At 47.1% G+C, this 13708-nt stretch overlaps 2 protein-coding genes across 2 annotated transcripts in view; one reads left to right on the top strand and one right to left on the bottom strand.

The window, feature by feature from the left end:
* Window positions 1-457: 457 nt before the first annotated feature.
* On the top strand, window positions 458-6194 carry LOC107105797 (carbonic anhydrase 4-like; the record flags this gene model as incomplete). The annotated part of the gene is made up of 5 exons (XM_015405824.1): window positions 458-606; window positions 1073-1162; window positions 3236-3314; window positions 5071-5234; window positions 5982-6194. Coding segments are annotated over 5 exons (695 nt in total), but the record flags the coding sequence as incomplete, so codon positions are not given.
* Window positions 6195-7977: 1783 nt separating this feature from the next.
* Window positions 7978-13708, bottom strand: part of LOC107105800 (carbonic anhydrase 7-like) — a 20536-nt gene continuing 14805 nt past the window's right edge. The window contains exons 6-9 of the mRNA XM_015405826.1: window positions 11396-11485; window positions 11133-11205; window positions 10876-11039; window positions 7978-8836 (exon numbers count right to left, since the gene is read on the bottom strand). Of these exons, the coding sequence (XP_015261312.1) occupies window positions 8687-8836; window positions 10876-11039; window positions 11133-11205; window positions 11396-11485 (477 nt within the window). The 3' untranslated portion in view covers window positions 7978-8686. The remainder of the gene's footprint in view (window positions 8837-10875; window positions 11040-11132; window positions 11206-11395; window positions 11486-13708) is intronic.

The following is a 13708-nucleotide window of genomic DNA, read 5'->3' as shown; positions in this document are numbered from 1 at the left end:
AAACCCAATTAAGGATATTATATTTTACTTGAAATACAAACTTGCTTTAAACATTAACGCTCTTGTAGTGTCTCCTCAAAGTATCTCCCTGAGGCCCACTCTCCCACTTCTACCGCCCTTTACTCGTTAGCACTGGGATAGTATACAGGGGCATAATGCCCAGCCTCTGTCATCTGGCAGTAAAGGTAATGACCAATTGCTCGGAGGCCAGATAGGAGCCTTGGATGGGCTGGTTCTGGCCCATGGGTGGTATGTTTGACACCCCTGGTTGTAGATCATAAGACCTTCAAAATAAGCAATGCAAGAGGGGCAGATTTCCAGGTGTGCCAGCTATCCGCCTTATAGATGCCAAATGCAGCGCTTGGTGACCCCCCAAAATGGATGTAACTTGGGGGGAAGAATTCTAGACCTCTCTTCATTTGTAGAAATGTGTTCAGTTCTTGCTTTCTGTCCACAGTTAAAGTCAAACTGAAAGACGGTCTCCTGCTCAGTGGGAGTGGCCTTCCAGATGTATACGCAGCCAAAGGCTTCCACTTCCATTGGGGAACTGGTGTCGACCAGCCAGGATCTGAGCACTGTATTGATGGCAAACGGTACTCTATGGAGGTGAGGACATAGAACCCGCCCAGGCCAGCTGGCGAAGCCAGACACAGAGTCCAAGGAGGCTGCTACGCCTGTTCAGAGTTGCACAGAAGGGACAATTCCATCTCCTTCTGCTTCAAGGTGCTTCAAGGACTGGAGAAGCCACATATCATGATTAATACCTGAAGTCAACCTAAGTTGAGCCAGAGTTCCAACTTGCAAAAGGAGAAGTGACTCTAAATAACAGCGTTCCTCTGAGCATGTGTAAAGTGTCCTTTTTTTACCACTGAATAACCACCACCATAATGTAACCTTTACACATTTTAGAGCAGAATGTAGGGCTTTTAAGCCAAAAGGCTTTTTGAAAAGTAAAAGAGGGGGATATGAGAACAGATTCTCAATTAAGTAGCAGATTTAGGACATGGCAACATACATGTACTAAGAGATTTGCAGAGGGATCCCAAACTGATCCTGTTTTTCCTCCCTTCAGCTACACATTGTGCATACCAGGAACAACATGAGCATGTCAGAGGCATTGGATGATCCTCAAGGAATCGCTGTGCTGGCATTTTTTGTCCAGGTGAGGGATGCAGACCACGCTCTCCTGGCTGGCTTCCTGTGCAAACTTCGGATGTGTTGTGAATTCTCTGGGTTCCCCCCCCCAAGAATCCTGGGAGTTGTAGTCCATTGATTTCTGTCCCTCTATTGTGGTGGTGGAAAGTGCCATCACCTCACAGCTGATATGGTGACCCCCCACAGGGCTTTCAAGGCAAGAGATGATCAGAGGTCCTGTACTTGAGTCGGGGCAGTTTCGGGGTACTAACCAGGGCTGATCCCCACTTGGCTTCCAAGAACTGACGAGGTCAGGCTGGTGTGGGCTGTGCAGGTCAGGGCGGCCACTCTTTCACAGAAACCGAAACCCCAGAATTCCCTGAGAAAAGGGAATGGCCTCTTAAACCAAATTTCAAAACAGCCAATGGAAGAGCTGGAGGAAACGAAAAATCCTTCCTCGACGATAGATTTTCCTACACGATACACACGTCTCTTTTCTCAAGAAGCTCTTGTGTTGTGGGATAAGGCCTTTCCTCCGGCATTCCAAACTGCAGCCCTCTGTCCTCAGTGGCAAAAGGGTTCGTTTCAGGGGCTTCCTTGAAGGGTGGGCCTGCTATGGGACAGTGCCCGTGGACAGAGTAGCACAACTCCTGCCTTTTGGGGCCCGGGATTTTTAAGCTAGTTTCGGAAAGGTGGAAGGGGAAATAGAGATTTAACCACGCTCTCCTGGCCGGCTTGCTGTGCAAACTTTGGCTGTGCTGCGAATTCTCTGAGTTCCCCCCCCCTCCCAAGAATCCTGGGAGCTGTAGTTTGTTGATTTCTGCCACTGTTTTGTTGTGGTGGAAAATGCCATCACATCACCGCCAGCTGACAGCGACCCCGTAGGGCTTCCAAGCCATGCTGTTGCCTCCCATCCAGATACTAACCAGGGCTGATCCCCACTTGGCTTCCAAGAACTGACGAGGTCAGGCTGGTGTGGGCTGTGCAGGTCAGGGCGGCCACTCTTTCACAGAAACCGAAACCCCAGAATTCCCTGAGAAAAGGGAATGGCCTCTTAAACCAAATTTCAAAACAGCCAATGGAAGAGCTGGAGGAAACGAAAAATCCTTCCTCGACGATAGATTTTCCTACACGATACACACGTCTCTTTTCTCAAGAAGCTCTTGTGTTGTGGGATAAGGCCTTTCCTCCGGCATTCCAAACTGCAGCCCTCTGTCCTCAGTGGCAAAAGGGTTCGTTTCAGGGGCTTCCTTGAAGGGTGGGCCTGCTATGGGACAGTGCCCGTGGACAGAGTAGCACAACTCCTGCCTTTTGGGGCCCGGGATTTTTAAGCTAGTTTCAGAAAGGTGGAAGGGGAAATATAGATTTAATTTAAGTAGGGAATGTGTAGGTACTACTTCTAAGACAGCCAGGTTCTTTGTCCCTGGGGTTGCCAACCTCCAGGTTTGGCCTTGAGATCTTCTGCTATTACAGGAGATCTAGACAACAGAGATCAGTTCCCCTGAAGAAAATGGCTGCTTTGGAGGGTGGACTCTATGGCACTGTACCCTGCTAGAGTCCCTCCCCTTCCCAGAGCCCGCCCTTTCCAGACTCCACCCCCTCCCAAATCTCCAGGTATATCCTCACTAAGAGCTGGCAGCAGTAACCCTATTTGTAAGGTTACCAGGTCCCCTCACTGTCATGACTGGGGAATTCAGGGGGCATTCTGGGGGTGGATGGGAGGTTGTGCATGACGTCACTGACACAATGAAGTCACCCGGAAGTGACATCATCATCATCGTGTTGGTGACATCTCGTCTGACACTCTAGTTTTGGGGGATTTTGCTTCAAAACCATGGAGTTTGCCCAAAAACCAGAGCGTCGCTGTGCGGTGTCACCACTACAGTGACGTCACCTTCAGGTGATGTCATAGTGTCGGGGACGTCGCACAACAATGTCCTCGTTTGGTGTTGGGGTTTCCCCTGCCAGCCAAGTGGCTGGGGGCAGATCAGAGCTCCCAAAAGTGGGGGAACCCCTGTTGGGGGCTGGCAGCCCTGCCTATTTGCTTCACACTCCTTCCACACCTCGGTTTCCCTTTTCTCATGTTTTCTGTCTACCACAGGGTTCTGACAGTGCCAAGGGCAAGACTGTTAAAGCATGGAAATCCTTTTCTAAGAACCTCCAAAGGATCGCTAAAAAGGGTGAGTAGGTGACAGGGGAGGTCAAGGAAGGATAACGGTTCTTTCCAAGGGTTGCCAAACTCCAGGTGGTGCCTGGAGATCTCCTGCTAATTACAACTGATCTCCAGGCGACAGAGATCAGTTCGTTTGGAGAAAATGGCTGCTTTAGAGGGTGGATTCTATGGCATTCTACCCCATTGAAGCCCCCCCCTCCCCAAATCGCACCCTTCTCAGGCTCCACACCCAAAATCGCAAGATATTTCCCAACCTGAAGTTGCCAACCCAATTCTTTCCCCAGTTCTGAGGAAGACAGTGGTGCCCCTCATAGAAAAGGCAATAAAGGAGAATGTATTTCCTCCTGTGCGTTACCCATTTCAGCCATTTTGGAAAGTGGTGACGTGTCATGGCTTCTCCTGATGCGTCCTGGGAATTATAGTTGTGTTAGTCTGTGGTAGCAAAATAGAACAGAAACCCAGGGGCACCTGAAGGACGAACAGCATTTATTTCAAGGTGAGACTACTGTGAGTCACAGGCTCACTTCTTAAAACACATTGAAATAAATGTTGTCTTTAAGATAACCCCAGATCTTCATTACTTTTTTTTCTGTGCACTGGCCACTTGCTTTGTGTCTCACATAAGATCTGCTCCCTTTTTCACTGTTTCTCTCCAGGACATACAGCCTTTCCTAAACTTTTCTTCTTCTCTGAACAACATCAACAGACAGCTTAACTGTTTTCACACAGAACAGCTTCTCACTTCTTTCATACACAGAGCTTAACTGAACTTCTGTTTCTCTCACAGAACTAAGAACTTAACTTATCCCACACAGGGATGTGTCTCACTCCTCTCATACACAGAACTTAATTAACTCTCTAACTGTCTTCTTCAACTGTCTAAACTGTAACTCTTGACTGACACACATTTTCTAAAACCCCTCCCCCTTTCTGCCAATCACCAATCACACTCACTTGCCTGTTTCAACCACTCTAGACTATCATACAGCCATGCAACCAAACTTTTAAAGAGACACACACACATAAACAAAGAATCATAACAGGGAGATTGTATGTTTTCCTCCTCCTTCGCTCACACAGGTTCAGACACAAAGCTTCGAAGCAACGTCTCCCTCCACGACTTAATCGGTCCCACAGCCGATCTCCAGGCGACAGAGATCAGTTCGCTTGGAGAAAATGGCTGCTTTGGAGGGTGGATTCTATGGCATTCTACCCCATTGAAGCCCTCCCCCTCCCCAAATCGCACCCTCCTCAGGCTGCACACCCAAAATCGCCAGATATTTCCCAACCCGAAGTTGCCAACACAATTCTTTCCCCAGTTCTGAGGAAGGCAGTGGTGCCCCTCATAGAAAAGACAATAAAGGAGAATGTATTTCCTCCTGTGCGTTACCCATTTCAGCCACTTTGGAAAGCCATTTTGGAAAGTGGTGACGTGTCATGGCTTCTCCTGATGCGTCCTGGGAATTATAGTTGTGTTAGTCTGTGGTAGCAAAATAGAACAGAAACCCAGGGGCACCTGAAGGACGAACAGCATTTATTTCAAGGTGAGACTACTGTGAGTCACAGGCTCACTTCTTCAAATACATTGAAATAAATGTTGTCTTTAAGATACCCCCAGATCTTCATTACATTTTTTTCCTGTGCACTGGCCAGAGGCCGTCGGGGGCCCTTGGCTGGGCGCCACCATCATTCAAACCTGTTTGAAACGGGTTTAAATTTGAAACAGGGAGATTGTATGTTTTTCTCCTCCTTTGCTCACACAGGTTCAGACACAAAGCTTCGAGGCAACGTCTCCCTCCACGACTTAATAGGTCCCACAGATCTCGCCCGCTACTACCGCTACAGCGGGTCCCTCACCACTCCCAACTGCAACGAGGTCGTAATCTGGACCGTCTTTACTGAGCCCATTCTGGTGCCCTTCAAAGTGGTGAGTGCAACTACCTTGGTTGGCAATGGGAAGGGAGGGGGAGATGCCAGAATACAGAGGGGAGGGCCTAGCTGGGTGGAAGAGGAAAGCAGTTATCTTTGGAGCCGGTTCCTCTCCCTTTAACGGAGGAGCTTCATTTGTCCCCATTAGCATCCTGTGTCCCGTTCAGCTCCATCTGCTGACTTCTGCATATCCAAACCCTCTTAAAGTGACAGAAGAAGGGCAAGCTTTTTGTTCTCGAGGCCACTGGCCGGAGAAGTAGTTGTCTCAAGGAGAGTTGGTGAGGTGAGCTGAGAAGCTGCTGGTATTAGAGCTGGAGAAGGTTTGCCAGCTCTGGGTTGGTGAATATCTGGAGATTTGTGGGCTGGAGCCTGAGGAGGGTGGGTTTGGGGCATAATGCCATAGAGTTCAACTTTCAGAGTGGCCATTTTCTCCAGGGGGACTGATTTCTGTTGTGTGGAGATCAGTTGTAATAGCGGGAGATCTCCAGCCACCACCTGCAGCTTGGCAACCCTAAGTTGGAGATACCTTCTTAAAGTTTTGAGAAGGAAGAGGCTTGGAAGAGCAGAAAGGGCCCTTCAAATTGAATGTTGAAACTCTGTTGGATTTTGTCCCATTGATTTGTCCGGTTCACACCGTTCTACCTAAAAGGGTGGCTCTAATACGTTCTCTCCCCCAACAGGGCGGCCAGTGTGGGCCCAGGCTCCGCCTCCTCCTTAAAACCTGTCCTCTTCCCCCCCCCCACAGGTGGCATTTTTCCCTTTCAATCTCCGGTCGACAGATTCTTCTGTGGGGCCTCACCAGAAGAACAACTTCCGCCCCCTGCAGAGACTCCACAATAGAATGGTGGAAGCATCGGCCCTTTTGAAGCCTCCTTTAGCCACAACCGGAGCCACACAGCCAGTAGTACCCAACCTGTCCGTCCTTGGCATCGATGTTCTTGGGGTTTTACCCATATAAAGGTTGTGGGTGGTCAGAACCACCCAGAGGAGGAGATGGGCATGATCTCGTCCGTCAGAGGGCAAAATTTAATCACAACTCTTCCTATCCCCACCCCTGAAACTTCAAATCTCCCTCCATTCACTTTTCAGCCAGCTCCCCAGGAGCAAAAATCACCAGCAAACAGCACTAAAAGGGTGGGAGGTGTACATTTCAGAGAGGATCAGGAGCGCAGAGAAGACAGTAACAGGAGGCAGTAATTCTCGGGTCGAGGGTAGCCTGCTTTGGTCTGCTATTGCTAGAGCTGAGCTGAGATTTCTCACCTTCATAAAACTGCTAATTTCTAAACACCTGAAATTTAAAAGAGTTTAAAATGTCAATATTTGAGCTCTCAAATCTGTTTTCAGGATGAGACGCAAAAGACCCATTGCCAAGCTGTGAGCCCTGACACATTCGTGTTATCTCACCAAAGCCTAAAATCCACACAAAAATAAGAACAGTAATCCCAAATGTAAATTTGGTTTGGATTTTGAGATTTATGTTTTTGGACACAGAATTACAACGTAGTGATTCCCCCCCCCAAAAAAAAAAGATTTTCAACTCTAGTTGTAGCAGAAAGAGACAAAAACTGTGAATCGCAGCGCCTATTCACACATATATGGACAACAAATTACAATGACCCAGGCCACTCATTCAAACATGCGTTTACACCACATCAAACTTCTATATCTCCCAAATGTTACTTCAAGGGCAATAACTTCCCAATGGAGTCTTTTAATACCTCCTCGTGCCATTTTGGCATCAAATGTTGTGTGGTGTGCTTGCTTGCTTGAAACACCCCCTAGTACTTTTCCCATAGTGCCACAGGGCAAAAATGACACACTCTGAGATATAGTCAGAGTGTTTTTTCCCTCAAATGAAAAACTGGGGCCAACTTTCCCCTTTTAACTACCTCATCTGGCCTCTTTTTTAATATTCTCTTCGCTCGAAGACATTCTTTAATGGTAGGAAGGACTTCTGGAATCCTCTATCACGAAAGAGTGTAATGTCTTGAACTGACTATAAACCACTTGTTAAAGATGGGGGGAAAATCTTTAAACATTAAGTGGAAATGTTCAGGGGTTGGAAAGTGTGTTAATTTAACTTCCCTCATCATGTTTTGAAAAACGGCTAACTAACAAATAAACTTTGATGTACAGGACAAATATGTGTGCAATTACTGTTATTTAGTGAATGTGCATGTGGCCCCGTTTGTGTGAACAGAGGCACAAATAGTAAATATTTTCTGTAGAAGTTATGTGGGATGATGCATTTTGTTCTGTGTGTAGTTCAAACACTCTTAATATATTAGACTACATAGTTCTACATTTTTCCTTTCAAGGCGGATCATATCCAGGAGAGTTATGTAAGTCTGTCACTAAATTCAATTCTATTTTGCTGCCTAGGCAGGAGATAATTCTCCTCTCTATGGTAAAGAGAGATAACCTGGGAAGTCACGAAGATGGCCTTGCATAAGGGTGGCCAACCTCCATGTCATTAGCATAATAGGCCACACCCAACAGCAGAAACGCATTAGGATTGGCTACATTAGGGGTGTGTGGCCTAACATGCAAAGGAGTTCCTGCTACAAAAAAGGCTCTGGGTTTTGACAACAAACAAGGTCAACAGAATAAGAAGCAAAAGGTGGGCGTGGCTGGATGACCACACTTCTGGTAACATGGGGGTGTGGCCTAATATGCTAATGAGCTGTGTTTTCAGGGCTGTGGCCTTCTATGCTAATAAGTTCCTGCAGTTGGGTGTGGCCTATTATGCTAATGAGTTCCTGCTGGGCTTTTCCTACACAAAAAAAAAACCCTGCTGAAAAGCACTGGCATATGGTTGCTCTTGGGCTGGAAAACCATGCCTTTGTTATCGAATGAATGCGGTTATAGATTGAATAAATAGAAGTCTTCTGAGAGGTAATAGTGGTGCTTTACTTGTTAAATACTGAAACATACCAGTTATCTCACAGGGTAGCCATGTTGGTCTGCATTAGAACAGTTAGATTCTGCTCCAGGAGCACTTCAAAGACCAACAAGAATTTCAGGGTACACGCTTTCAAGAGTCAAAGCTCCGTTCGTAGAATGTGAGTAGAAATAGAGATCTGAGTCTTTATATACCAGTCAGAAGGTGGGAGGGGTGTCGTAAAGGATGCTTGTAAAGGATGCAGAGGTATAATGCTTGGGGGCCGAAAATCTGTAGTGAGATAAGAATCTTATGTCCCTATTCAGCCCGAGGGGCGGGGGATTCCGTAGTTCTGAAGTTGTGAATGAACTCAAGTTCGGCAATCTCGCATTATTAGCACCCAAAAAGAACAAAGGACACTCTCCTGGCTGGAGCAACCTCCTGTGTGGAAAGCACTGATACTGGAACAAGGACAGATGGAGGGAATTTAGGGTACTGATAGAGGGAACCTGTTAGTATTTACTGCTCACAGTACACCCCCGTGGGCTCAAAGGCCCGGTTGACAGCATTTAGAATTGGTATGGATCATGATGGTATTTTGATTCCGTGAAGTAAAAGAGCTTTCGGTTTCTGAATGGCTGCACTGGACGGAAATTGTTCTGCATCCTCCTACCTTCCTTTCTGGTGGTAAAATAGAGCGACTGGGTAAACTTCTTCACCTAGAAAAAAGGAGGAAGCAAGGGATGGGGACAGACTGTTAGGAGAGGAAAAGAAGCGGTGGATAGAAATCCGGAGAACTTGTGTAAACTAGAGGACCGTTTTCTAATCTCCAAAGTAAAGCAGTAATAACCAGGACTCCAGAATTATCATAAGCCTTCTCAACAGGCAAATCCTGGAAAGTTCTTCTGATCACTAGGAGCAGCTCTTGCTTTAAGGGGGCAAATTGGCCTAGGAGGATTCTCACCTGGCCAGAGAGCCACACAAAAGTATTGTTTGTGTGGGCCACAGGCTGCACAGAATATCCCAAAGTTCCTGCTTCTCCCCTGGAATTCTGGGAAACACACTTTATGGGACAATGGGGCTTGGCCAGGGCCTAGGCCGGATTCCCCAACGTGATTCCTGTGGATGCCATGGTACCTTCCGACACCCTTTTCTGGTGCCCACCAAATGTTTTTAGAAAGTGGGCGGGGCCAGGTGAGACACTTGCCCAGCAAGGCGCTCCTGACTGGCCACTGGAGATCCAATTGGCTGGGAAGATGAAAAGAACATTGTTTCAGCAGCAGCTGCTACCACAGGGTTGGTTTCATTCCTTTTCACTCCTCTTTCCCAGGACATTTTTAAAAATTATCCCTCTTCTCCTTTGCCCTTTGACTTCCTCTATGCATGTAGCTGTGCTTCCTGCAACAGCCCTCCTGTGGTTGCGCCCACTAAACCTGTATCAGAATTCCAAAAGTGCCTTCAGGTTTAAAGAAGGTAGGGACCCCTGGCCCAAACAATGAAGGACCTCACTGAACTACCTAGACAGCCACAGGACAGAGATTATACGCTCTCACTCCTTGATGCTGTAGCAAGAAACTCGGAAGCATGATCAGTCTTAGCACCATGAGGGAACAGGTGAAGGGCTGCTAGTTTTCAGTAGTTTCAGAGGGTAACCCAGTTGGTCTGCAGTAGAACAGTGAGATTTAAGTCTTAGAGACCAACGAGATTTTGGGGGTATGAGCTTTCTTTTGAGAGTGAATGCTTCCTTTGTCAAATGCCTGATGAAAGGAGGATTGGCTCTCGAAAGTTCATACTCTCCAAATCTTGTTCTCTGAGATGCTACTGGATTCAAATCCAGCTGCTTTTCAGTAGCAATATGATCCATGTCTTCTTAACCCACCCTTGGCTTTCAAAAGAACTCGGGTACTTCCAGTCCTAGATCTCACCCTGTTTTGACACACGGGGTGTGTTCAGACAACATGCTGAGAGCGGTTTAAACTGGCCCGGTTCTGACACAATTATTTTTGATCTGGATAATCGCGATCACATTTACCTCCCTTATCCTGCCTCGCTGCGCAGTCATGTCGCTCCGCAACGTCTACACTACCATCGCGCGGAAGCATGTGTCAGTGGGTTTTGGTTTTTTTCCCAGTTTGCGGATGCGCATAGGCACTCATCCATAGAATCGGGCGAAACTACCATGGCGCATGCGCAGAACCACAGGGCGAATCAATCCAACCCCTCCAACAAAAGACTTCCCTTTAAACGTTTGACCCGAAAACGGCCTCCGGGAGATTCCGAACTCATCTAAATGCTGAAACAAGTGACCGTTTAAATGTCGGTTTTCTAAACACGGTAGCGGAGCTCCGCCTATGTGCACACCGCTGATGCATTAAAAAAAATGGCAGACAAAAAGCGGACGCCTCGGGCAGCTTTCAAGCGGGGAGGGGGTTTAAACCGGAAGTGGCTTGACACCGGAGGAGCAATCACACAGGGGGGAAATGCGGCTTTAAACGGGAGAGCTGAGAAAACACCACTTTGGGACCTGGTAACAAAATACTCCGGGTTAAAGGGGTTTTGAGCCGGAAACCAACGGCTGGGGACCGGAGGCAGATGTTGACTGTGTGATCGTGCATATAAAACCCATTGCTGAACTGTTACAACACCAGATCAAACGGCGCACCTCAATGCACCCAGGGTGTCCCATCTTCCTTTCAGAGGATTTAAAGACCTTTGGCCTCCAGCCGCCTCCTCTGTTTGGTCAATGTTAATCACTCACCACTTGAGGGGACACCGGAATGGGATCAGGGAAGATGGTCCAGATCACCGACTCACTGCAGGGGGGAGTGGTGAGAGAGCCATGGTAGCGATAATAGTGGCTGTCATCTACTGTTTTCAGTAACCCTCCCAAGGAGAACTCTCCATGCAGCTGTCTAGAATTCCCTGGAGAAAGAGAACAGAGGTGAGAAAATAGTTAAGAGACTTGGTGGGAATCTGCCTCGTCTTCCAGAGCATTGAGGGGGCTGGGGAGCTCACCCTTCTCTGGGATGAATTCCAGGAGGTCAGACAGAGTCTTCCAGGCATTCATTTTGGGAGCATAGTTATCTTTCTACGGGGAAACAAACAGAGAGGGTGTTAGTGATGTTCTAGGGTGATCTCTCGAGACATCCGGCTCCACCCCCTTTTAGAATAGAAGCCAAATCGCCCACCATGGCGTGGCTTATGCAACAAAGGCCTTGGACAAACGCCCAGCTTCTCCAGCTGCTCACATCGGCTTTGCTGCCAACTCAGCTTCCCACCTTTAAGAAGAACGCCAAGACGGCATATCCTTCAGGGTCTTTTCTTGCTTGTTCGGTACTCATGTTGTTTTTGGTGTGAACGATGTGTAGCTGGTGTAAGAAGGAGAGACAAAGATAAGGAGAGGAAACCAGATTTCTGTGTTATGAGGGTGTGAGACAATAGGCAGCTTCTTGAGTTCCTCACGGGAGACCCAGATTTACTCTTCTGTTGAGCCATAAAACTCACCCATTGGCTAGTCTCTGTTTGGAAGGCCAAACAATAATAAGAATCACTTGACTTGAATCACCAGTTTGGTGTAGTGGTTAAGTGCGCGGACTCTAATCTGGGAGAACCGGGTTTGATCCCCCACTCCTCCACTTGCACCTGGCTGGACGACCTTGGGCAAGCCATAATTCTGGCACAGCTGTTCTTGAAAAAGAGCAGTTTCTGTCAGAGCTCTCTCAGCCCCACCTACCTCACAGGGTGTCTGTTGTGGGGAAGGGAAGGGAAAGGAGATTGTAAGCCGCTCTGAGACACCTTTGGGTAGTGAAGGGCGGGGTATAAATCCAATCTCTTCTTCTTCTTCTTCTTCTTGACTGATATGGTTGCTAAGTGAGCATTCTGCGTTAAGCAGACTGCTGACTCCTAGGCTATGATCAGCGGATACTGCCTCAAGGCAACAGTGTTAAGATTGCCAGCTCTGGGTTGGGAAGTACCTGGAGATTTTGGAGGTGGAGCCCGAGGAGGGTGGGGTTTGGGGAGGGGAGGGGCTTCAATGGAGCAAAGTGCCATAGAGTCCGCCTTCCAAAGCAGGAGTTGTCTCCAGATGAACCAATCTTTGTCACCTGGAAATCAGCTGTAATCCCAGGAGATCCCCAGCCACCACCTGGAGGTTGGCTACCCTGCAGCAGTGGCACAGCGAGAGGAAGCAGATAGGGCCAAGGTTCCCTCAAAGCTGTGGAGTCTTGTGAGCAAAAATTCTACTTTGTGAGCTCCTGGCATTAAAGTTGTGAGCGAGTGGTTTGGCTGCTGCATAAATTAGTTTGCTCCGGAGCCATCCTTCCTGAGCGAAGACAGAAATGTGTGAGCTGGAGGCTAACAAATTGTGAGCTAGCTCACACTAACTCAGCTTAGAGGGAACACTGGATAGGGCTGCCCCCCCCCGATCTTGCATGCCACCCTCTCTGAACTTCGAAACTTTCCTTTAAAAAAGACCCCAGCTCTTTTACTTCTGGAGATATAAGGGAAGCCAGGGAGGCAGTATTCTTATCTACCCAGTCGGTCATTTCTAAAAAATAAAACTGTTTTTGCAATCTGTTGTTGTGATCCATGGTCACTAAATTCAAAAGTAGTGGGATAAAAAGGTCAAGGACTAAGCCCTTTTTTTCACTGTAAATGATTTTTTTTAATTAAAAAAAAGTTATATCCTACATTCTCAGTAAGATAGCTACCCTGTTTCCCCGAAAATAAGACCTACCCCAAAAATAAGCCCTAGCAGGATTTCTATGCATTTGTGGTATAAGCCCTAGTGTGTCTTCTTGAGAAAAAATAAATATAAGACAGTGTCTTATTTTCGGGGAAACACAGTAGTGAAGCAGCCTGCAAACTCTGCACTTAATAAAACAAAGTTGCCAAAGACAGCAACTCCCAAAACCCAGAAATAAAAGAATAGAAGAATTATAAATAGGAGAAGCATTAAATATATATTTCATTAAGAGCAACTGCAGCAAAATCTGACACTGAATTCATATTTAATACAATTCTCATGACTTCAGACATAAAGATCTACTTTCTGCAGGGATTCCCTGCCCCCCCCCTCAACACCAGATTTCTGGTTATCGGCCTGCAAACACTGCAGTTTGAAGATAGATCCAGGTAGTCAGCCGTGTTGGTCTGAAGCAGTAGAACAAATTTAGAGTCCAGCGGCACCTTTAAGACCAATGAATGTTTGTTCAAAGTATGAGCTTTCGTGTGCATGCACACTTTTCCAAATACAGTGGAATGGGAGGTAAGGTTCAAACTTATAGACGGGCTGAATAGCAAATCAACATATAACATGATAAAGATGTTTTAAGATATGTGAAAACGGAATTAAATAACAAGCTAAGGTTATAAGGTCAACAGTTGTAAAGCAATAAATATGTCAAAATAAGTCTGAGACTCTCCATTCAAGCTCTGGAAGTGAATGGAGAGTCTCATACTTATGGCACTGGTTCTGCTGGGCACAGTGCACTGGTTCGGCTGCTTGCCTTGCAAATATGCCCCCCCAGGGCTCTTTTTGTAGAAAAAGCCCAGCAGGAACTCATTAGCATAATAGGCCACACCCATCAGCA

Source organism: Gekko japonicus, unplaced genomic scaffold (genome assembly GCF_001447785.1).
Source record: "Gekko japonicus isolate JY-2015 unplaced genomic scaffold, Gekko_japonicus_V1.1 scaffold172, whole genome shotgun sequence".
Taxonomy (NCBI): domain Eukaryota; kingdom Metazoa; phylum Chordata; class Lepidosauria; order Squamata; family Gekkonidae; genus Gekko; species Gekko japonicus.
This window is presented reverse-complemented; position numbering and strand designations above follow the sequence as displayed.